Source organism: Saxophila tyrrhenica (assembly GCF_035928015.1).
Source record: "Saxophila tyrrhenica strain CCFEE 5935 chromosome Unknown scaffold_2, whole genome shotgun sequence".
Lineage (NCBI taxonomy): Eukaryota > Fungi > Ascomycota > Dothideomycetes > Mycosphaerellales > Extremaceae > Saxophila > Saxophila tyrrhenica.
In genome coordinates, this window is record NW_027041734.1 from 354,480 (window position 1) to 376,443 (window position 21,964).

The following is a 21,964-nucleotide window of genomic DNA, read 5'->3' on the forward strand; positions in this document are numbered from 1 at the left end:
CTCATGTGGATCAGTAGATGCGATGCAGTCAATCGAACGTGAGACTTCCTACGCTTCCGTTCCACCGTGAGGGCTTCATTGGCGAGTAGTAGCATGTTCGCGGTTGTTCATGCGATGGACTTGGAAGGCCCGATTAATCGATCTATGCATTGACAGTGCGATCTAGAATACAGAAGAGACTTTTCCAGCAACGCAACAGCGCAAACGCGAACGCTTGGAGGAACAATAAACTCGAATGCTGCAGATCAAAAACGATGCCACCCTTCACCCGCTCATCGTACAGCCGCTAAGTCATACCAACATGAAATGCTGGGTGTCGATCCTCCACCATCACTTCCACTCCAGAGTGATCGATGCGCATGTCTTGCTGCCCCGGCCGCATGATGTTGGCACAGTCGAGAGCACGAGCGTATCCGTCGTCGTATGTTGGGCTCCACCCGCTTCAGTTGACTTGCGTACCGCACTGAGGGCAACGCTTGCCGGGAATGACCCAGACGGTCTCGCCTTTGGCTGCGCATGCTGGACAACGACGGCCGGGTACCTGGTAACTTAAAGTCAGCAATGGACTGCAGGATGCTTGCAATGGAGTTTGACCGACCGGCATGGTCCTCACGGGCAAATCGCCAATGACGAAAGTGCTTCGGAAGGGGTCGTCCAACTCTGGGGTGTATCTGGACGCTTGGAGTGTTGGCAGCTGCTTGATGCCCAGGCGGTGCAGCGTCTCGCGTTGGCGGGAGTTGTAGGTCATGGTGGACGTTCGATGGACTTAAGTTGTTTGGTCCGGCGACTGATATGGCCGTTGGCGAGAGCGACAGTGGTGTGAGCTAGAGTGTATGCTTCAGAGGGCTGAGGAAAGGTTTGCCAAAGGCTTTGAATTGGGAGTCCTGAGAAACTGAGCGGACAGGAAACCATCACCCTCTTATACCTACTGGACGGCTGCTCACCTTGTTGGGTCTCTCGGGTACCATAATCTGCCATATCTGTGGCACCAGGGACGCTGCATCAATGCTAGTACTATAGCCCAGGATGGCGGTCCATTTTCCTGGGAAATCTATTATGCATCGAGTCCTGCTCGTGATACTGAGGGTCCATGGGAGGGAGGGAGGGTATGTAAGTTTTTCAATGGAGCGTTAAACAAAGACATGCATGAGATCCAAGGAGTGGCCAGCTCTATGCTTGCAAGCTCTTGCAGCCATCTTGCTTCGGCGCATCTGCGATCTTTCTGATCGATCAGAGCTCTGCATCTGGATGCCCGACTCCGGTCGAGCTTCTTTCAGATTTCTTGTGTTCGAGGAACCATAGTGCTCACTCCTGACGTTTGCGCCGGCAGTCGGCATATGTTGGGCCCAGGGTGCGAAGCGCGACATCGGATATTGTGCACCCAGCAATGCAGGCCGCCGAAAGCAACGGCCTTGCAAACATTCCACGACATCGACTCGTGACGTGTCCAGCACGACGTAGACACCATTGAGTCTTGGATGTCGAGGGGAGCGACCGAAGGATGTTCTGTAAAATGACAAGTCATCCCGCGCAGAGCTGGGGGCTCGACCGGGTACGACCCTGTCCCGACCGACCCATCGGAGCAGTGACACGCTGTCAGAGAATCTTTTTGGAAGCGTGGTACAGCAGATCGATCATCCAGAAGCTCTCCCGGCAGCTGACGCGCATCTAAGCGATCGACGACACGACACGGTGGGGTTCGTGGCTTGCTAACCTCAAGTCTACTGTAGGGTGCTGTCCGGTCCGGAAGCCGTTCCAGAGCCGCAGGAGTCTGAGACTACCGCGAATGGAGGTGACACGACGATAGATTCACTGATCTATCCTCGCCATCCTCGTGGACCGAGCCTCTCCGACAGAGCTCGGGAATTTTGATCGCGAACCCTATTTCGATCGGTGCAAGTACTCAATATCAGTTCTAGACTTCGTTCTTCCAACCGAGCAGAACGGCTAATCCTCTACGCATGATGTGATTGCAAGCATAGCTCGAACCAGAATATGGAAACAACAATTCGATCGGCTAGATTTATCCCACACAAAGACCGACACTGTGGCCACCGGACCTGGTACCCAAAACGATCGCCTATTCAACGTCGATCTCGCATACGGAGCACTGGACCGCTCAACCACGTGTATCCACCTTCCTATCAAGCCGTCGTACAAGAATGACGCCAGCATCACTCTTTCTGCGCCAAACGGCTATCGACCAGCAACGAACTCCCTGTCGGCTTTGAATCTGGTCCTTTCAAAGGCACCAGTCGCAGACCCTGAGGGAAGCGATCGAATCTGAAACACGCCCATCCGATCAGCCTGTCCTTTTGGAACGCATCGTCGTCCATGACTTTGACCCTAGAACGCACTGTCAGCATTTCCATTGAAGCGGTTGAAATTAACAAACACAGAGCCATGGTATGATTGCCGCGCACGACCACCCCATCCACGGACTTGGGACGTTCAGCGCTTGAGCAGCCGCACCATCAGACGCCCAACGGCTCGTACGCTGGCACACCGCTCCCACTGTGCGACCATCGCGGAGCAACAGAGCAATTTGGAGCGATGGTCGGTCGTCTGGCCGGCGGCGACATCATCGCGTCCGGCGGCCTTGCGATCAGAAAAGGAAATCTGAAATATGTCACTCACCTCACAAAACTCAACTCCGGCACCACACCCGCAATCCCGCTGAACTCGAGCGTATCACCCGCAAAGTCCGGGTCCTTACTATGGCGCACCGCCGAGCTACACTTCCACTCCCCACCCTTATTCTTCCCATCGTTCGGGATGGACCCGCCGTCGTTGCTGCCGACGTGCAACTCGCACTTGACGAACACGTTCGGGGTGCCCTTGGCGTCGGCGTCGAGGTTCTGCGCCGCCAGCACCTGCATGGAGAAGTCGTAGGTGTAACGCTTGATTTCTGGTGGAGCGTCCTGCTTCTTGGTCATGCGGTAGCCGGCGGGTTTCAGGACCCAGCCGTCGGTGTCGGCGAACATGGCGTCGTTCATCATCATGGCGGCGTTGATTTGTTGCCAGTTGAGCGCGACCATTTGGATGCCTTGACGCCAGAAGGGTGCTGGATCGAGGTTGGAGGAGCGGACGCGGGTGCCTTTAGGGTAGGCGCGCATGAGATAGGAGAGGTTGTGTTTCCAGAGGCCATTTTTGTTCTCTTCTTGTAGCGAAATGAGTTTCTTCTCAGACAGAGCGAATACGTGAGTAGGTATCTGCGCCTCAGGCTGATCCAGGGCCTCGAAGTGGCATGCCCGGACATATATGCCTAGGCTGCTCAGCGCGTCAATGATCTTGCCTTTCTTCGTCGCCTCAATCTGTCCCTCATCCTCGTCAGAGTCATTGTCGACGCTTCCCTTAGAAGACTTCCTGAGCAATGCCGTTTTCTGCGACGACTTCTTCCCAGGCGAGAACTTCACCTTGACCAAGATCTTCTTTTTCAGGCTGCTCAGTGCGGGCAAAGGTGTATGGTCAGAAAAGTCCTTCGGTATCGGGACCAGGAAGTCTTTCCAGTAGTCGTTCATCAGCTCGACCATGATCTCCTGCTGGTCGTGGTTGCAGTGTACCTCCAGGCTTACGATGAGAGGTAGCTCGCTGTTCACGAAAGCGTAGTCGCGAATGACTTCGCAAACCCTGCGGAATGGGATCTCCTTGGTTGCTGTATAGCCATGAAGCACTCTTGGCTCTTCCCTACCGGACGAAGTTCGCCATGGCGCTGGCCTAAGATTTTCGTTGTTGCCACTCTTCCCACTGTCATCAGCTGAAGTAGCGTCTGTCGCCGCCTCTGGGGGCATACTATCCTTGGTCCCAGAAGCCGATGAAGCGGAGCGTATGCGACTGAGGCCTTTCTTGACCAGCCCAGTAAGCTTGCTCACATCGCTGCCGCCGTTGTTGCCCTGCTCACCGCTATCTTCAGAATCCGAAGACGAATTCGAAGGACTCCCACCATCCCATACGTCAACCTCGATACACCTGCACCCTCGAGCCAAGACGTCCTTGTACGGATCTACGCTCGCCTTGCTCCAGAGCTGGTTGCCGGTGAGATAAGTGTTGTGGCTGCTGGAGATGAAGTAGTGCGAGAGAGGATGTCCTGTATCCACTTTTATAGGCAGAGCAGTAGAAGCCTTTGGATCCGTGGCCTTCTTAAGGAACTTGTCGAAAGTCTCCCTGCTTGGGGTCGCTTTTTGCTGTTCTTCGAACTTGGACTTTAGGTGCTTGAGCACTGCTTCCGAGCATTGTGGGCTTGTTTCGGAGGTCATTTTTTCAAGCCGCCTGTCGTGTGCGCGCGAGTTCAAGACGGGCGGTCAGGCCATACATGTATAGAATTAGGCCGCGATGGAGTGCCGCAGCGGCGCTTCAGCTGAGGCAAGGCACACAGCTTCAGAGAGGCGCAGTCGCGTTGGCAGCCATTTCAACATTCACGACTGGAGGATGCCGAGATTTCCGTATTGTGCGGCATGGAGGAGGGGCAGTATGCCACTCCATCAATTTTCCTGGCCGTGCCGCCGTGAGGTTCCAAGATAGATCCCCTGAAGATAAGCTCAAAGAGGCACGCGATCAGCACGTTGCAATTATGTCATAAGAGCAGGGAAGGGAACAGAAATAACACATCCTTAACATCGACCATACCACAATAGCCTGAAAACTACAGGATATCCGAGAACATGGGACAGACAAAAAAGAGCGCAGAACAAGAAGTCCGCGACCGCGGCTTCGGGCACGTCTTCACAGTACGGAATCCCCAACTCATATCGCATCGCCACCCAAACAACCACATCCGCTAACATTTCTCCCAGTGGTCAGATGGACCGTAAGATACCTCCATCACCACGATGCAGAGCACCGGAACTGACGTTCGAGAAAGGAACGCACACTACCCTCCCCACTCGCACTCAGGCTTAACCACGCATCTGATTTTGAACGGCGAGCTCACAGTCACGTATCCGGACGACAAGGCGCCGAAGAAGGAGACTTTTGGGGTGGGGAGCTGGTTGGATGTTGATGCTGGGAGGAGGCATGAGGTGTGGTGAGTTAGCGCACCTTCAACCGCATTCGAAGGAGGAATGGAGGAATCAGGTTGCTGACGATATGCTGTGCAGGATGGGCAAGGAGGGGTGTACGTATGTGATCGGGGAGTAAGCGAAGCCTAGTGTGGAAGGATGGTGGAGTGTCATAGTACATGCTTCCATATAGTTTTTGAGTATCTAGCGTAGCATCATGCACAGCCCAATTCCTCTACCTACTCAGCGCAATGTCATCAATCCGCAGAATCATCTTCACCGTTTCGCTGGCCAACTCGATCGCACTCGTCGACACTAGCAGCGGCTGCATCACTCCCTCACCCGTACTCGCACTCTTCGTGTCTTCGCCACCCATCACACCAACGCCGCCGCGCTTGATGCTCACGCCGATGTTCGTCTCGCCCTTTGCTTGCCTGGCTCTCAACTCGGTCACGACCTTGATGGAATTCAAGCCCGCATTTTCCGCGAGTGTAACGGGCACAATCTCAAGTGCGTCCGCGAAAGCTTTGAAGCAGATGCTGTCCGGGTAGGCGGCGGTGTTGCTCATCTGAGCGAGCTGAGTGGAGACGGCCATCTCGGGTGCGCCACCACCGGGTAGGAGGGCCCGCTTCTTGACGAGGCAGCGGACGACGCACATGGCATCGTGTAAGCTGCGCTCGGCTTCGTCCAGGATGAGCTGGTTGGCGCCACGAGCGACGATAGAAACGGTGCGAGGAGGATTCTGGCCAGGGTGCTTCACGCCCGTGACTTTGGTGTAGCGCGAGCCGAGGTAGGAGACCTCTTCCACCAGGTCTGCAGTGCCGAGCTTGTCTTCGGTGAAGGAGTCAATGTCGGCGATGGGTTTGCAGCCGGTAGATTTGCAGATGAACTCGATTTCATCCCGCTCGACCTCCTTCACGCAGAGGATGCCGAGCTTGTAGAGGAAGTGGAGGGAGAGGTCGTTGACGGCGTCGCGGAGGATCGACTTTTGGATGAGCAGGACGTTGCATTTCGCCTTCTTGATCTTCTTGACCATGTTGAGGAGGTAGGTGCGCTCTTCTTTCAGGATCTTGTCCATTTGTCTGTAGTCGTTGACAACGATTTGGTTCTCCATGTCGGGCTTGGGTGGTGAGAGTTGGAACTGAATAAGTCCGATCTTGGCCTTCTCTATCCGCGTTGGGCCACCGGCACTCTTGACAGCTTGCTGGCTGAGTACAAGGCCGTCAATCATCTCGCTATCGTCGATCACGCCACCCGCCTTCTTCAAAATCCGGATATTCCTGAGGTCGGCGTTGATGGCATTGGCGGGGTTGATGGTCCTTATGACAGCATCTACTGCCATGGGTGCGAGTTTGGGTTCCTGGGAGACAATCTTCGAGCTGAGTGATGTGGAAGCGGCTTTGAGTAGAGTCTGCCGGTCACCAAGGTCGATCGGCACGCTCATGCTCTCTAAGATCTCTACTGACTTGGCCGCCGCTCGCTGGAAGCTCTCGCTGATGACAGTGGGGTGGATGCCTTTCGCCAGTAACCGCTCTGCTGCACCAAGAAGACTTCCAGCGATCACTACGACTGAGGTGGTCCCATCTCCGGCCTCGATGTCCTGGGCGTTCGCAAGATCTACGAGCATCTTTGCCGCCGGGTGCATGACGCTCATGTCCTTGAGCATGGTGTTGCCGTCGTTGGTGATGATGGTTTCCTTGCCGGGCTTCTCGATCATCTTGTCCATGCCTCGGGGGCCTAAAGTACAGATTAGTGGCCATCTTCTCGTTCGTATAATGTCGTACCATACCCAGCGATGTCCGTATGGCATCTGACACTGCTCTCGCGGCTGTGATGTTGCCCTGCCTGACCGCCGTTGGCTTCTCCCTACAGGCAAACGTCAATATCGCCGCTCATCTCAGGAAGCGTTAGATCCTCTGCTCACTTGTCCTTGAATGCATTGTTTCCTGCATTCTGAGTTACTCCTTGTGCCATGATTTGTGCGTAGTCGTGGTTTAGTTTTGGTTCGAGAAGTGTTTCGACATGTGAAGTCCAAATTTTTGAGATGTCGCGACGCGAAGCTTCAACGGTTTTGCGCACGGACCTTCTGGTCGTCACTCTCGTCGCCTGAGTTGATGCTCATACACCTCCGACCATCATCGCAACACAACCACTACCCTCCGCTCCTCCATCTCCGCCATACCTCGAAACCCGCTACTACATTCAAACGGCATCACTATACCCAGAAACCACCCAAGATGCCGTCGGCGAAAGGACAGTAAGTAGCGCAACATGGACGCTGGATAAGGTAGCATCAAGCTTACCAATGAACAGGAACTGGGAGAAATACCAGAAGCAGTACGCCGACGATGAGGTGGAAGAGAAGAAGATCGATCCCTTGACCGACGAGTGCGCTATCCCACCACATCTCCCTCCTCACCGATACTAACACCCTCCAACAGGGACATCCAAGTCCTCCGCACATACAACGCCGCCCCCTACGCCGCCGCCCTCAAACAGCTCGAAAAGGACATCAAAGACAAGCAGACCTCAGTAAACGAGAAGATTGGCGTCAAAGAATCCGACACCGGTCTCGCGCCACCTCACCTCTGGGATATCGCAGCCGACCGCCAGCGCATGAGCGAAGAGCAACCGCTACAAGTCGCGCGGTGTACGAAGATCATTCAGGATGAAAAGGACACGGAGAAGAGCAAATATGTCATCAACGTCAAGCAAATCGCCAAGTTCGTTGTCAACTTGGGTGAGCGCGTGAGCCCGACGGATATCGAAGAGGGCATGCGGGTTGGCGTGGACCGGAATAAGTATCAGATCATGCTTCCTCTACCACCGAAGATCGACCCGAGCGTGACGATGATGACGGTGGAGGACAAGCCGGACGTGACATACGGAGACGTGGGAGGGTGTAAGGAGCAGATCGAGAAGCTGCGCGAGGTCGTCGAGATGCCCTTACTCTCACCCGAACGATTCGTGAACCTAGGCATCGACCCCCCGAAAGGCGCCTTGCTCTACGGACCTCCGGGAACCGGCAAGACCCTCTGCGCCCGCGCCGTCGCCAACCGCACAGACGCGACCTTCATCCGCGTTATCGGCTCCGAGCTGGTACAAAAGTACGTCGGCGAAGGCGCCCGCATGGTGCGCGAGCTCTTCGAAATGGCGCGGACAAAGAAAGCCTGCATCATCTTCTTCGACGAGATCGACGCGGTCGGCGGCGCGCGCTTCGACGATGGCGCAGGCGGAGACAACGAGGTGCAGCGCACGATGCTGGAGCTCATCACACAACTCGACGGCTTCGACTCGCGTGGCAACATCAAAGTCATGTTCGCCACCAACCGCCCTTCCACTCTCGACCCAGCGCTCATGCGCCCCGGACGGATAGACAGGAAGATCGAGTTCTCGCTGCCGGACATGGAAGGACGGGCGAACATCCTGCGGATCCACGCGAAGAGCATGTCCGTGGAGCGGGATATTCGATGGGAGCTAATCTCACGCTTGTGCCCGAACTCGACGGGTGCGGAGTTGAGGTCTGTGGCGACGGAGGCGGGCATGTTTGCGATTCGCGCGCGGAGGAAGGTGGCGAGCGAGAAGGACTTTTTGGCCGCGGTGGAGAAGGTGATTCGGGGTGGGATGAAGTTTAACTCTACCGCTGCTTATGCGCAGTATAACTGAGGGAAGTTTCTCCAGAGGGTAGAGGAGGGAGAATGAAAGGGGTGTATGATAGGGGCAGAGCATCAGCGTGGGCGTTCTTTCTCTCGACCGAGTCCTTAACAGGAGGGTCGGGCTCATGGTAGATACAGGTAGCTGTACTGAGCTACGTGAAGCGTCGTTAAGCATACTCTGTCAAGCCTCCCACCAGGTTCTCTCGAGCAGTCGCACCTTCTCCATCCAGATCCTTTCTGTCGAGATCACGCCCTCACATAAGCAGTACGCCGCAAGTAGCAAAGCAAAAGCGCCCTCGTTCCAAAGCACGACGTTCATCTGGTCGCTTATAAGGTACCTGAACTTTACTTCCTCATTCTCAACCAGCCAAAGTTTAGGCCATCTAATGGTAGAGCTACAGTTACACCGTCCCAGCAGCACCCGCACGCAGCCAGCTGCTCACATCCCCCTTAAAGACAAGAAGCAATCCACAGCATCCCATCCCATCCCACCAAAAAACGCAGGGGTATAGCGAGTGATGAAGCTCGAACCTCGACGCCCGAAAAGAGAAAAAAACAGAAAAGCCCACCCATCAATCTCCTTCCGAGACCAAACATACACCATCCCTCGCCTTCGCCGTCGAGAATAAGGAAAAGGAGGGGTCTGCGAAGACCTGTACCGACCAGTCCCGTGCCATGCCGTGCCGTGACGTGCTGTTGCTGTAGTCTTCCTTTCTGCTTCTTCGTTCCATCCGTTCCGGCCGATGTCCTTCCAATTCCCCGAGACACGCCCCATAATGACAACCATGACGATGAATGAGAAGAAAAGGAGCCCGTTCGCCACCAAGAGAGCCCGCTGCGTGTAACACGTCACTCATTCATCCTTCTTTTTCGATCGAGACCGCGACGTCTTCCGGTCTGGCAAAAACGCCTCCAACTCCTCCCCCAGGCCCTGCACCTTCGACCGGAGCCTTTTCAGATCCGACAACATCGTCTCCGACTCCTGCTCAGCCCCTTCAGTTTCGCCCGCAGTCTCTTCACTCTCCACTGCAGGCTCCTTCCTTGCGATGCGACGAAAGCGCTGTCCGCCATAATTCCGATCAACACACTCCAGCCCCATATCAATGCACCGTTGACACGCTGGTGTAGGTCCGCGGTTCCAAAATCGTCCGTGCTTCTCCATGTACCTGCATGGCAAACATGCCCCAGGAGACGACGAGACGCTAGCACCTAGTTGTCTTCAAGCCCATCTTCATCCTCCTCATCGCTCTTGATCTTCTTCCCAGGCGTCTCGCTCTTCGAATGCCCGTTCGCTTTCCGCTTCGAGCCCGCGCCGGAAGTGCCATTGGCTCCGTTCGCCGAGAGCTCGTTCTTGAACTCCCCCTCCGTCAACCCGCGCGCTTCCATCTGGCTCACTTCCTCGGCCGTCAAAAACCGTCCACCGGGTCCGCGGGGTCTGCGCATAGCATGATTGTGACGGGACTCGTGGAGGTAGGGCTTGCGGCCTTTGCTGGTGAGACGCAGTTGTTCTTCCAGCTTTTGGCGCGCCATGCGGCGTTTGAGGATGCGGTGGAATTGCTTCGCGTTGACGTAGAGGGGCGATTCTTCGACTCCGCCTGTCGTCTGACCTTCGGGCGATTGCTGGGGTGGCTGTGCTTGAGCCATCTGGGGTGGAGGTTGTGATGCTGTTGGGGGTCGTGGAGGCGCGCTCATGGGTTGAGGTTGCTGTTGGGGCTGTGGCTGTTGGACTGCTGGGCTCTGGACATGCGACATGCGTCTCTGCTGTTGCATTTGCGGGGGGAGGGTGTTTGGCATTGGCTGCGCGCCCGCCTGCATCTGCGGCATCACGCCAGGCGCGTTCATCTGCCCTTGTTGTCGAGGCGACTGCTCCGGCGGCCGCGAGCCATCGGTCTTGATGTGTTGTAACCGCGGCGACGTCTGTTGCATCGTCCCTCCGAGCGTCTCACCCATTGTGTATGCCGGATATCCTGACGCCGCAGCGGTCGCCATAGCGGCCGCTTGTGTAGGTGACACGCCATAGTGTGGCTGCATGCCATAATTGTAAGCCATCTGAGGCATCATCTGCTGAGGCGCCATCTGTTGTTGTTGATGTTGCGCGTAGTTGGGAGGTGGTTGTGTTTGCATGACGGGACTCGCTTGGTTCGGGTGCGGCGGTTGTTGATGTTGGTGAGGATACGCGGTCGGTTGCTGTTGGTATTGAGCATAAGGTTGGTCCATGATGACGGGAGGGCGAGTCAAGGCGCGTGGGGATGGTCGCGGTCCGGGTTAAGGGTAGGCGAGAGTACCAGTCGCGTGCACCGTCGAAGGCTTGGTAGTGATGATGCTGCTGCTGGACGTGTCAGCGTATAATTGCGGCCCAATAGATGGTCGACTGCAGCCTGTTTCGCACGCCGCCACCACCGCGCCTCAGGTCTGCAGCTGTCGCCGAACAGGCAGGTCCCAGTCGGGTCCTGCTGCGGCCCGTATGGCGGAGCAGGCGTAACAGCAGACGGAAGGGGAGCGGCGATGGAAGGGCAGACTGGCGGCCGGCAAGGCGGGAGACGGATCGGTTTCAAACGTACCAGTCACAGCAGGAGGCGTGTTGATGTCTAAAAGACTGCGAGCGAATTAGCAACGAGGCCATGGGCGATCAAATACAGGCACGGCGAAAAGCAATTGGGCGCGGAGGGGAGGCGGCGGACGGATGCGAGGTTGAAGCGTGCAGCGTGCGTTGTGCCAGCGCATCGCCAGCTCCAATCGACAGGGCTGCGGAAGAAGCCAGCGCATAGCGCATCACTACTCGCCTCGAAGTCTCAACGTGTGTTGCGCGCACCGCCACAGGTGATGAGATGGATGCGACGAGCCGTTTGCGTGGGTGAGGCGGCTGTCATCTCATCTTGGGCCGCGTTTGCGGTCGTAGATGTTATGCGATGGCAGCTATTCGAGCTCCGGCCGCCTCGGAATTGGGCGCGTATGCTTTTGCAATGCGCCAGCCAGAGGGAGTAGGAGAGGATGAGCTTACCTCGCTTCACGTGTCCCGATAGCTGCTGCAGTCGCGCCTACATCTCTGTCAGTACAGCTGTTTCATCCCATCATCAACAGCAACGTCATCAAGTGCGCGACTCGCGACAGACCGCCTTCGGTCGACAACAGCATCAATGGCTGTCGTCCGTCCTGGCGGCTATCCTCGTCACCGCCGCGCAGACACGAGCGGTCACGTTACTGGAGTGTGCAAGCGTACCTGTCTCCCTATTCGCACACCTGCTCTGCGCTCAAGCGCGTGTCGTTGTTTGTATTGGATGGTGGGGGTCTGCCTTGGAGCGCGTGGCAGCCAACGACAGTCGAGAGTTGGACGACAGCAGCCGATTGGCAAAGGTGGTAGGAGATGATTGGGCGGAGGCGATGGTGTCTCGGAGGCGCCAGTGCTCTTATTGCTTCTGCCCTTAGCGTGCGGCAAGCTTCGTCATTGCAAATCCGTGTGTGCGTTGGTGCGGTCACGAGGGTGGCGTGAAGAGCGGAAGAAGGGGTAAGAGGCAGAATTTGAAGTGCGAAGGCTTCACGAACGACACGAGCTGATGATGATTGCGATGCGCGCTATTCGATACAGTGCCACAGCGTCGTCGCAGGTCAAGACGAGCGATGTGTTTGACCTCTACGCCTCATCTCATGGCTTCATCCATGCTTACCACCGTCTATCTATCGTGGTAATCTCATCAATACAGTTCCACCACTTCTTCGCCCTTGCCTCGCAAAACAGACTCTCGTCTACCCGCTTCGTCCCGCCTTCCAATAATGACAGGCACCAGCTTCCTCACCGCTGATTCGCCAAACGAAACATTTCATTCACTTCAGATCGACATTCACATGCAATTTCCTTTTCGTCGCAAAAGTGCTTCAACTCGATCGCACAGCGGAGACGACTCGATGCGGTGTCACGGCCCGGCATGCTACGGTGACATTCGATCGGAGCCGGGAGAAGTCGGGACCATGTCGTCGGGATGGATCGACGTGCATTGTATGCCACGGGTGAATCGCCTACCGACCGCAACTGAACACGTCTAGGATCACAACATCGTGATTGACCATTCCGTCAAATCTTCCTCCGCTGTCGTCTTGTGCCAGTTCAGTTCCTGAGTGTCCCACTGCCATTGCGACCGCCCAGCCTCACAACCCGCACCCTGCACAACCGCCCATGCCTCCTGTCACACACGCACCTCAGGCTCGTCGCACGCCGTGTCTCTCCCTGTCCGTACGACAACAATCTCGTCTCGCCGTGCGCCGTACCATTATAGACTTCCGAACGGCCTTCGCGAACATCGACTTCAGCGACGCATGCATGCACGATGAGATACATGTATATGTCGGTATCGAGTGCCGATCGATCATGTGCCTTTGCATCGCTGCAAGCTGCGAGTTGAAGTTTGGTCGAGGTTTCGTTCGCAGCAACAGCCCTGGCACGCGGGCGATCGCCGCGCCAGAAGCAAAGGCACGCAAGGCACGTGTAGCAGGGCACCGTGAGGCTTTGGCTGCGGCGTCCTGAAACAGCGGAGACTGCTCCATCGACCAAGTCGTGCTCCCACATGCTTTGATGTCGCCAACAAAGAATCTTCCATCACCTCTCATCCAGTCTCACCTCCTTTCCACGCCACCATCTCCCCCCTACCCCCATCCCATTTGAACACCCCTCCATCCCCAACATTATACCGGTAATAATTCGCCGTTCCACCTTTCGTCATCGCCCGCCTAAACGTAATATTAATCCTCCCCCTCTCCGCCTCCCCGCCCTTCCGCTTGGGGATACTGTGCTCCCAACAACTCTGCGTCTTCCCGCGCATGAGCACCATATCCCCACTTGCCAGCGGCAGCTTCATCGGCTGAGATTCTGAAGGATGCGCGGCGGGAGTCTTCTTGTGGCGGAGGAGAAAGTCCCGCTTTGCGCCTAGAGTGAAGGAGGCGATGCACGGGTCCGGGCCGAGGAATTTCTCGTCGTCGCTGTGGTAGGAGATGCTGTCGGCGCCGCTGGCGTAGTAGTTTACTAGGGCGAAGTTAAATTTGCTACCGGTGGTGTTTTCTGTTAGACGGCGGAGCATGTCCAGGCATTCGGGGATAGGGCGGGGTTTGCAGGTGTATGCGTCTTTGCCAGAGGGTGGTTTGCCCGTGGCGCTATCGATGACTTCGCCGGCGTCGTTGAAGATAGAAGTCTCGTCCAGCCCGAAGACGGTCGTGTAGCGGGGAGTGTTGATTTGCGTCTCGACGGGGCCGCGTTTGATTTTGTATTGGACTTTGTAGAAGAAGAACTCGCGGCGGAGGAAGTCGAAGAGGGGGCGTTGGATTTCCTTGGGAATGTACGGTTGGAAGTAGAGCAGGTCGAGATCGGGTCGGTCGTTGATGATGCGGGCTTCTTGGGCCGGGGCGAAGTTGAGGATGTCGGTGATTTCTGGAGGGAGATGGGGGACTGCGAAGGGGTATGTTGGGTGGTTTGACAGTTGCGACGGTGTTGTCTCGCCGTTTGCCACCTTGCTTGTGTCTCCTCCAGCCTGGCGGGAGCGCTTGGTGGCAGGAGGACTGAAGAAGCTGTCCAGTGTCCTTGGGCGCTTTGACATGATTCTTGGGTTGTTCTTAAACAGATGGGATCGAGATGCAGTCGTCACATGTGATCATGCCAAAATCCTGTTCAAGCGCGCTGCTGTCGTCTAGCCTTAACCTTCGTCAATTCCATGTATAATTGGGGATGTCGAGTACGTCTGATTGTTCCAGGAAGTCCTCCATTTACAATTTGCTGGTGATGTACATGTAGATTGAACAGAAGTGAATGTGGTCACCGTGAAGGTCAATGCTCCTGCCTCGGCGAACGCGTGAGTGACACGAGCCACGTGAGGACTTTAGATCCGCTGCCTGGACCTCATCCTTGCACGTTTGGAGATCCGTAAAGACTTCAACCTCCGGACGCTCGTTACACCTGGACCAACTCAATGCCATCACAAACCAGACCGGACCGTAGGCCATCGATGCGGCATGGGGCTGCCGCGAGCCCCAAGACGGAAGGTGATTACCATTCCATCCGATGACGAGGGAGAGCAGGCCAACGAAACATTACCGCCGGAGCCAAGCGAAGACGAAGAACCCGCCAAACCTCAAAAGCGAGGTACTGGGAAGCTGAGGCCGGTGAACAAGGCCAAGAAGAATCAGCCACCTCTGCCATCTCCTTCATCGCAGGATGCAAGTCCTAAGAAGTCACCTGCAAAAGCCGCTTCGAAGGCCAGAAGCAAGACAGCCGTCAAAGATGCATCTAAGACCAACGGAAGGACCATCAACTCCTTCTTCAGCGCGGCGACTCAGCAGAAGCCAGTTGCACAGCCCTCACCGAGCTCGGAGAAGCCGTCCGTACCTCACGCGGAACCAGAAGCGATTCAGGATGACAGCGACGAGAATCAAGGAGGCAGCTTACGGTTCGCGAAGGGATCAAGCACGGTACTTGCCATGAGGAAACGGAAAGCTCAGTATGGCGAGAATCTTGAGCCTGCCTTCTCAGCTTCACAGCCATCTTCTCAGAAGTTTCGGAAAGCGAGCAGTGGTGACCGCATTCCAACTCTGGCCATCATCAACGAAGACAAGCGCCCTTGGACAGAGCAGTTTGCACCGAAGGATCTAGCGGAACTGGCCGTACACAAGAAGAAAGTGTCTGATGTCCGCCAGTGGTTTGAGATGGCTTTCAATGGACGACGGCAGAGAGTGCTTGTGCTAAAAGGCGCGGCAGGCACGGGGAAGACTACTGCCGTGCAGCTCCTGGCGCAGGAGATGAGTGCTCATGTGATGGAGTGGAGGAATCCGGCGGGTGTCGAGCTGGGTGCTGACACTTCGACTGCCTCACAGTTCTCGGACTTTGTGGGACGAGCTGGGAGATCTGGCGGCTTGCAGCTGACTACAGATGCCGTAGATCAGGCCCACCCAGTCGATGTAATGGCTAACGAGAAAGGGTTCACTTCGGACAGCGACACGAATATCCTGCTTATCGAAGAGTTTCCGAATACCTTCTCTCGCACCTCCAGCACACTGCAAGCTTTCCGTTCTACGATACTGCAATACCTGGCCTCACCTTTACTACCAGCCGGTGCAAGACCAACGCCGATTGTCATGATCATTTCCGAGACACTGCTCTCAACAAACACTGCTCTGGCGGACAGCTTCACGGCGCATCGCTTGCTTGGGCCAGAGCTCGCCAACCACCCGTATCTCGACATGATCGAGTTCAACGCCGTCGCACCTACCATCCTTACCAAAGCGCTGGAGACGATCATCATCAAAGAAGCTAGTAAATCCGGCAGACGGCGGACACCCGGCCCGCAGGTATTGAAACACATCGCAGAAAGCGGCGATGTCAGAAGCGCCGTCTCATCCCTGGAGTTCTTGTGCCTTCGTGGCGACGATGGCGACACCTGGTCCAGCAAAGTGCAATTCGGCAAGCAGAAGAAGTCGAAGACAGATCCGCCTCTCACAAAGTCTGAAGAGGAAGCGCTACGTCTGATTAGCAACCGCGAAAGTACTCTCGGCATCTTCCATGCCGTTGGCAAAGTCGTGTACAACAAGCGTGTCGACTTTCCAGATGTCACTCAACCTCCGCCATGGCTACCACAGCATCGAAGGTCGAAGGTCCCGGAGAACGACGTCGATGACATGATCAACGAGCTGGGCACCGATGTCACTACCTTCACAGCTGCTTTGCATGAAAACTATGCTCTATCCTGTGGATCAACAAGCGCCGAAGAGTCCATGGATAGCCTGCTGGGCTGTATCAGCAGCATCTCAGACGCCGATCTGCTCTCGGTCGATCGCTTCTCCCAAGGCACACGAGCGTACTCTGGATCCGCCACTGACAGTCTACGGCAAGATGAAATGGCGTTTCAAGTCGCTGTCAGAGGCTTGCTGTTCTCACTGCCCTCCCCTGTACATCGAGGCACACCAGCCAGTGGAAACAAAGCAGATGCGCACAAGATGTACTACCCTGCCTCGCTGAAGCTGTGGAAGCAGCGGGAAGAGGTCGAGAGTGTGCTTGAGCTGCTTACTGCGAAGTTCCAGTCTAGTGGCCTTGCGAAGGCGACGATGCCGAGAGCTGTGGGAGGTGTCGAGAGCTGGAACAAGGCGGCATCAGAACCCCAACCTGACGGTCAAGCCAACGATACCGCCCGGCCAGAAGTCACCAACAGCATGAAGACGGAAATGCTGATTGAGCGGCTGCCGTACATGTCGCACATCCTCTCCACGAAGAACGGCATGTCCTCACTGAAGGACCAGATCGCGAGCGTTACCCGCATCCGCGACGCTGCGCCCATACCGACGGACGATGATGCTGAACCGAACGATGACGACGGTCCATCTACGGAGCAGTGGGCGACCGACAAACCGGACGCCGAGGCTGGAGAGCAGTCTTCGAGTAAGAAGCGGAAGGCGAAGGCGTCGAAGGCGGAGACGGAGACGGAAGGAGGTGGTCTGGCGATTCCGGTGGAGAGCCAGATTCAAGGGCTTGTGCTTGAGGAGGATGATATTGTCGATGATTAGTTCAGGATGTATGATTACGGTTGCAATGGCTTAGCGAGGAGTTTGGTGTATGATGAATGGGAGACTGTTCGATCTGTTTGGGGGTTTAAGGTGATTGAATATGTATGATAGTATAGTTATACAGTCGTGATAGTCATGACACCCGTTGTCCAACAAGAAGCAAGCATCGAAGGGCGTGATGAGCGTTGACGTCCAGTATGCAACCCTTTGATATCAAATACATTGAGCAAGGCGCCTGCTGTTGCGCTCATTCGACTGGTATCCAAGTTGAACTCCTCCTTCGTAAGCTCGCATGGAGGATCTCAAGTTGTCGGGAAGATGGACCCTTCATGTTCCGGCACCACATCATCTCCCTGGCCCGGTTCTTCGCCGTCTTCGTCATCATCATCCAACTCATGCACTTGCGGGTACTCGACTGGCGATGTCGACCCAAGCGGCGGCTGATGAGACCCATTGGCTATGCCGCCATTCATAAAGGCGAAGAGTTCCGAGAAGAAAGGCGACGTCGGGTTGCGGATGATGGTGAGTGGTGAGGGGGACCTACTGCCCATTCCGACAATCATCGAGTACGGCGTGTTGGGCCGGGTGGAACGTGGCGATACTGCCATGCTGGAGGTCTCCTCTACGAGCGAAGGAGGTGGCATCATGCGGAACTCGCAAGCCTCCGTGCACTTACGAGGAACCCATGCGTAGCCAGTCATGCGGTACTGAAAACGCCGCGTCCCAAGTCGCTTGCTAACCAGAGCTTCGAGCCAGTCGAGGTCAACGTCCTTGAAGTCCCCGAAGTGCCCGTCCGGAACCCGATAGTCTTTGTGGTCTGGCGTATAAGCAATTTCGTACATTGCGCAGTATGATCCGGCTCCGACATGGAGGTCGTCGAGAGAAGTGCGAGAGCCGACTGGTTGTATTGGGTGTCTCACACATCGACGCTCGAGGTTCGGCGCGAGGTCGCTTTCGGAAGAATGCCCCATGTCTGCCTCCTGCTCCATGCTGAAGATGTTTTCGGATAACGGGGTGTCTCTCATGGTGATTTGGTTGGCAGACTGTAGTTCGAAGTTGAGATAACACCACCAGCGCCCTGCGGAACAAGACTAGACGAAGAATAGACCAAACGGAGAATGGCCGAATAGGTAGTGAGTGCAAAGGTGCGCAGAAAAGGTACAGTGAGGAGGAAGTGGAAGTCTTCGTACATCAGACAACGTTGAGTCTAGATGTAGCCCAGGTCCACCATTGATCGGCAGGATAGCGTGCAACACCGATCAAAACTGTGCAACGGCATGCGTCACCCAGCATGTGCAGCATCCCGTGTGAAACTGTGTCTGCTCGACGGGGGTCTGCTGCTACGCCGCGGTCTGCGCAGATCATGCCGTGAAACCCACAACGCCTATTTCTCCATCAAACCTTCGAGCAGTGAGCGTGTTGAGGCGGACCTCTCATGTCGTCGTCAGTATAATATTCCCATGCCCTACACAGCAGTACCCGGAACTCGTGTACCCCGGCGAGTTGCACTTCGGCCTCGCAAGTCCCTTCATGCGACTATGACCCTTTAAGCGCCAAAGTCATCAAAGTCGTCCTCATCCAGTACTGGTGCATAGCGTACAGTCGGCGTGAGCCAAAGCGGCGCCCGGTTGAAGCCATCCGGCAAGACAACCGTCACATGGTCCTCGAAGCCGCCCGTCATGAGCGTGAAAAGGTCGGAGATGTAAGGCGGAGTTGGGCTGCGAAGGATGGACATGGTCGAAGAGGCCATGCTGCCAACTTCGACGACCATCGAGCTGTATCCGAACGGTGATCCAGACCTCGAGCTGGCTGGGGATGCTGCTATGCTCCAAGTATCATGAGGTGGGAACGGAGGAAGCATGGGGCGGCAGTTGCAGTGGACGCAAGCGCAGGCGCAGGCGCCGTAGACGGTAGTAGCACGTCTGATTTCGCTGCAGACGTTGTCGCTTCCAAGGACAGACTCGTCGCCCTGGTCGCCCTCGACGGACTCATCGCCCATCTCTGAATTGTCGTCGGCAAAGTCTGGCATCACCACCGGGACAGTATCGTCGTGGCCGTTGGTGGCAGCAAGTTGAATGCTGTCATCGTCCGGAGTGCGGCAGTCGGAAGCTTGACTCCCATGGCCGGGACACTCTGCACTGAGGATTGGCGGGCGCTGGCTATCAACCGGCGGTGGTATGATTACCACTTGCTCGACATCGTCTCCGCGATAGCTGTTGGGCGGTGTGTCGCTCATCTAGGCGTTGTCAGCAAATGTGCGAGTGCATGAATGGCGAGGAAACAATCGAGAATAGACTTACTATGGAGTCTGAAGGTCAATGGTCAAGCAACTGCTGTGATTTTGAAGTGACGCCACCGGCGCCTTGCTGACCGATGTCGAAGGAAATTTCTTGAGAAATGGTAGCTGTAAAATGAACAGGGAGAAGGAGAGTGAGAAAAGTGTTGGAGTGTTCCAGGTGAGCAAGAACGGTCAGATATATGCTACACCAAGCGATATTCCAGCAGCGACCAGCGGGCCTGCAACGACAGACGTCATCCAGCAAAAGAGGCTTCTTCCACAGGATGAATTGTAAGTAGACAACGTGCTTCAAAGCCGCAACCTGCCCAGGTCATGCTGGACGTTCCACAAGGTCAGATGGTCAGCGAAGTAGATGCTCGCGTGGGATGCTGCAGTAGCTGTGCATGAGTATTGCGGGGGGCAGTAGCTTGCAGCTCTAAAGCTGCCTGAAAATCGTCACCACCGCGGGATGATTGCGCGCCTCGTTGTTTGGATTGGCTGAGGGTGCTGCGGACTCTCAAAAGGAGCGTTGGTAGGGCATGGTGGTGTTCTTCGAAGGAAGCTAGAAGGGCTCTATCAGCGATTAGGATTGCTGAAGGATCTGCAGCTTGAACTTGGAGGTGTTCCTAAGCATGTACAACGTCTGGGGTGCATGTCGAAAGTGTATCGAGGATATGTGCGGCGGTTGGACGTCCCATCAGACATAGCAGCAGAAAGGTCCGAGCGAGCATCCGGTGCTGGCGCATGGAACTGAGCTGCACAACCGTTGAAGGCCAGTTGGTTGAATCACGACTGTGAGCGAGCAGCAGGTCCAAGAGGCGGATTCATCTCGTCGGCACAACGTCGCTGTCAAAGCGTGCTGTGTCGGGCAACGTCAGATCCCATGTTCCTACCTGCGACAATCTCTCCTGCGCACCAATGGACTTCATGCTTTGAGATTGGTAATCCTAGATGTCGGTATAGCAAACCTCATTGCCTTGCGAGGTCTCGTCTTCGTACAACAGTTGCCTGTTAAGCCGCAACCAAGCGGACTTTGCTCGACGTCACTTTCTATCTCTCTGCCCAGAGCAGCGCAGCAGCTGAATGACATGAACTGATCCTCGAGTAGGCCGGAGCCGGCCGCTAGGTGTACGCTGGATGACATAGTCATCAGGATCAAGGCAGACTGTTCGCACAGCAGCCGATGCCGGACCTGGGCATGTCAGGCCACCAGGACAGTCTGGTGCATCGGTGGTCACTCCAGCCCAATCCTATCGCCGGCCTATCTCGATTCAACACCGTCCGAAGGAGGCAGCGTCGTGGAGTTCGGGATGAACAGTCAAGAGATGAGGTCGGCACCTTCGGGAATACTTCGGTACTTCTAGCCAAGCCGATGGGTGATCGACTTCACGAGCTCGAGTACTCTGTCGATAACTACATATAGAGGGTTTGTAAAACCACTCTGTTCTACATCGTTGCATAGGCGCCATCATGATCTGTCGCCGTTGCCTATCTCGTCTCGCGCATCGAGCGCAGAGCACCGTCTCATCCCGCTCATACACCACGACCACCCCCCGACTAGCAGAGCCAGTGACATCCCAGACTACAACCGCATCGAATCCACGGCCCAATGGCGCACCTGCAGCCACCTCTACCTCCGCCGCGCAGCCCTTCTCAACACCCGAAACGCCTGCAACCGACCGCCATGTCAATCTACCCATCGAACCAAACCAGTCCAAGCAGCCAGCGGCAGTGCAGAGCAGTGTGCCCGCGGGTACAGTGTTGAAGGGGCTGAACTTCATGAAGAACAAGCAGGACCCTATTGCGATGGAAGATCATGAGTATCCGGCGTGGCTATGGGGTGCTTTGGCGGAGAGTAAGGAGAAGAGCGCGAAGGATGATTTGGAGGGAGATCTGTTCGGTAAGCAGGGATCGCGCAGCCGGAGAGTGTCATTGGTTCTAATGAATGCGCAGCCAAATCAAAGAAGCAACGGCGAAGAGCAGCGAAGGCATTGCGGAGACAGCAGCTGTTGAATCCCGACATGATGGAGCCGAAGGTGCCACTGTACGAGCAGAGTATAGATTTGCCTGCAGGTGATGGTAGTTTGGAGGGCAACAAGAGCGCGCTGGATGCGAGAGGGGAGTTGACGCATGCAATGCGGCAGCAGAGGAGAGCGAAGATCAAGGAAGGCAATTTCTTGAAGGCCATGGGCTGAGCGGGTAGCTGGGTGCGAGTGTGAAGATATGCTGTCATGGAACCGTCAGGGAGGTACTCTTGAGAGGTCGAGCATGTGTAAGTGTACAGCGGTTTGCATGTGATCAAATGCACAACACCTTTTCATGTGACCTTTGGCGCAATCATGTTACTACCTACGCATGAGTATGCGTCGCAGGAGTGTAGATACATTGAAGGTTCCGGATAGCGATTGGAAGGTCCTTCAGCAAAGAGGATGGGTGCGATGGTCGGTCGAAGTCGTTCTTGGAGCCGGCTGAAATTGGTTCCTGAAGGCAAGCTCGCA

The 21,964-nt window shown here is 55.8% G+C and overlaps 10 protein-coding genes across 10 annotated transcripts; 3 read left to right on the top strand and 7 right to left on the bottom strand.

The window, feature by feature from the left end:
* Nucleotides 1-442: 442 nt before the first annotated feature.
* On the bottom strand, nucleotides 443-748 carry LTR77_001187 (uncharacterized protein; the record flags this gene model as incomplete). The annotated part of the gene is made up of 2 exons (XM_064798449.1): nucleotides 443-541; nucleotides 599-748. The coding sequence occupies 2 exons, from the start codon at nucleotides 746-748 to the stop codon at nucleotides 443-445; spliced, it is 249 nt and encodes an 82-aa protein (XP_064662776.1).
* A 1,426-nt stretch (nucleotides 749-2,174) lies between these two features.
* PLCB4 (1-phosphatidylinositol 4,5-bisphosphate phosphodiesterase beta-4) lies at nucleotides 2,175-4,256 on the bottom strand (the record flags this gene model as incomplete). Its single annotated transcript, XM_064798450.1, has 2 exons — nucleotides 2,175-2,346; nucleotides 2,638-4,256. The coding sequence occupies 2 exons, from the start codon at nucleotides 4,254-4,256 to the stop codon at nucleotides 2,175-2,177; spliced, it is 1,791 nt and encodes a 596-aa protein (XP_064662777.1).
* A 976-nt stretch (nucleotides 4,257-5,232) lies between these two features.
* Nucleotides 5,233-6,971, bottom strand: CCT4 (T-complex protein 1 subunit delta; the record flags this gene model as incomplete). The annotated part of the gene is made up of 3 exons (XM_064798451.1): nucleotides 5,233-6,734; nucleotides 6,787-6,863; nucleotides 6,922-6,971. The coding sequence occupies 3 exons, from the start codon at nucleotides 6,969-6,971 to the stop codon at nucleotides 5,233-5,235; spliced, it is 1,629 nt and encodes a 542-aa protein (XP_064662778.1).
* A 263-nt stretch (nucleotides 6,972-7,234) lies between these two features.
* RPT1 (26S proteasome regulatory subunit 7) lies at nucleotides 7,235-8,663 on the top strand (the record flags this gene model as incomplete). The annotated part of the gene is made up of 3 exons (XM_064798452.1): nucleotides 7,235-7,254; nucleotides 7,311-7,385; nucleotides 7,439-8,663. The coding sequence occupies 3 exons, from the start codon at nucleotides 7,235-7,237 to the stop codon at nucleotides 8,661-8,663; spliced, it is 1,320 nt and encodes a 439-aa protein (XP_064662779.1).
* Nucleotides 8,664-9,862: 1,199 nt separating this feature from the next.
* HAP2 (Transcriptional activator) lies at nucleotides 9,863-10,870 on the bottom strand (the record flags this gene model as incomplete). The annotated part of the gene is made up of 1 exon (XM_064798453.1): nucleotides 9,863-10,870. One exon carries the CDS (start codon nucleotides 10,868-10,870, stop codon nucleotides 9,863-9,865), a length of 1,008 nt encoding a protein of 335 aa, XP_064662780.1.
* Nucleotides 10,871-13,251: 2,381 nt separating this feature from the next.
* Nucleotides 13,252-14,235, bottom strand: LTR77_001192 (uncharacterized protein; the record flags this gene model as incomplete). The annotated part of the gene is made up of 1 exon (XM_064798454.1): nucleotides 13,252-14,235. One exon carries the CDS (start codon nucleotides 14,233-14,235, stop codon nucleotides 13,252-13,254), a length of 984 nt encoding a protein of 327 aa, XP_064662781.1.
* Nucleotides 14,236-14,647: 412 nt separating this feature from the next.
* Nucleotides 14,648-17,188, top strand: rad17 (RFC checkpoint protein Rad17; the record flags this gene model as incomplete). The annotated part of the gene is made up of 1 exon (XM_064798455.1): nucleotides 14,648-17,188. One exon carries the CDS (start codon nucleotides 14,648-14,650, stop codon nucleotides 17,186-17,188), a length of 2,541 nt encoding a protein of 846 aa, XP_064662782.1.
* Nucleotides 17,189-17,490: 302 nt separating this feature from the next.
* On the bottom strand, nucleotides 17,491-18,213 carry LTR77_001194 (uncharacterized protein; the record flags this gene model as incomplete). The annotated part of the gene is made up of 1 exon (XM_064798456.1): nucleotides 17,491-18,213. One exon carries the CDS (start codon nucleotides 18,211-18,213, stop codon nucleotides 17,491-17,493), a length of 723 nt encoding a protein of 240 aa, XP_064662783.1.
* A 521-nt stretch (nucleotides 18,214-18,734) lies between these two features.
* Nucleotides 18,735-19,424, bottom strand: LTR77_001195 (uncharacterized protein; the record flags this gene model as incomplete). Its single annotated transcript, XM_064798457.1, has 1 exon — nucleotides 18,735-19,424. One exon carries the CDS (start codon nucleotides 19,422-19,424, stop codon nucleotides 18,735-18,737), a length of 690 nt encoding a protein of 229 aa, XP_064662784.1.
* Nucleotides 19,425-20,936: 1,512 nt separating this feature from the next.
* LTR77_001196 (uncharacterized protein) lies at nucleotides 20,937-21,661 on the top strand (the record flags this gene model as incomplete). The annotated part of the gene is made up of 2 exons (XM_064798458.1): nucleotides 20,937-21,366; nucleotides 21,420-21,661. The coding sequence occupies 2 exons, from the start codon at nucleotides 20,937-20,939 to the stop codon at nucleotides 21,659-21,661; spliced, it is 672 nt and encodes a 223-aa protein (XP_064662785.1).
* Between the last annotated feature and the right edge of the window lie 303 nt (nucleotides 21,662-21,964).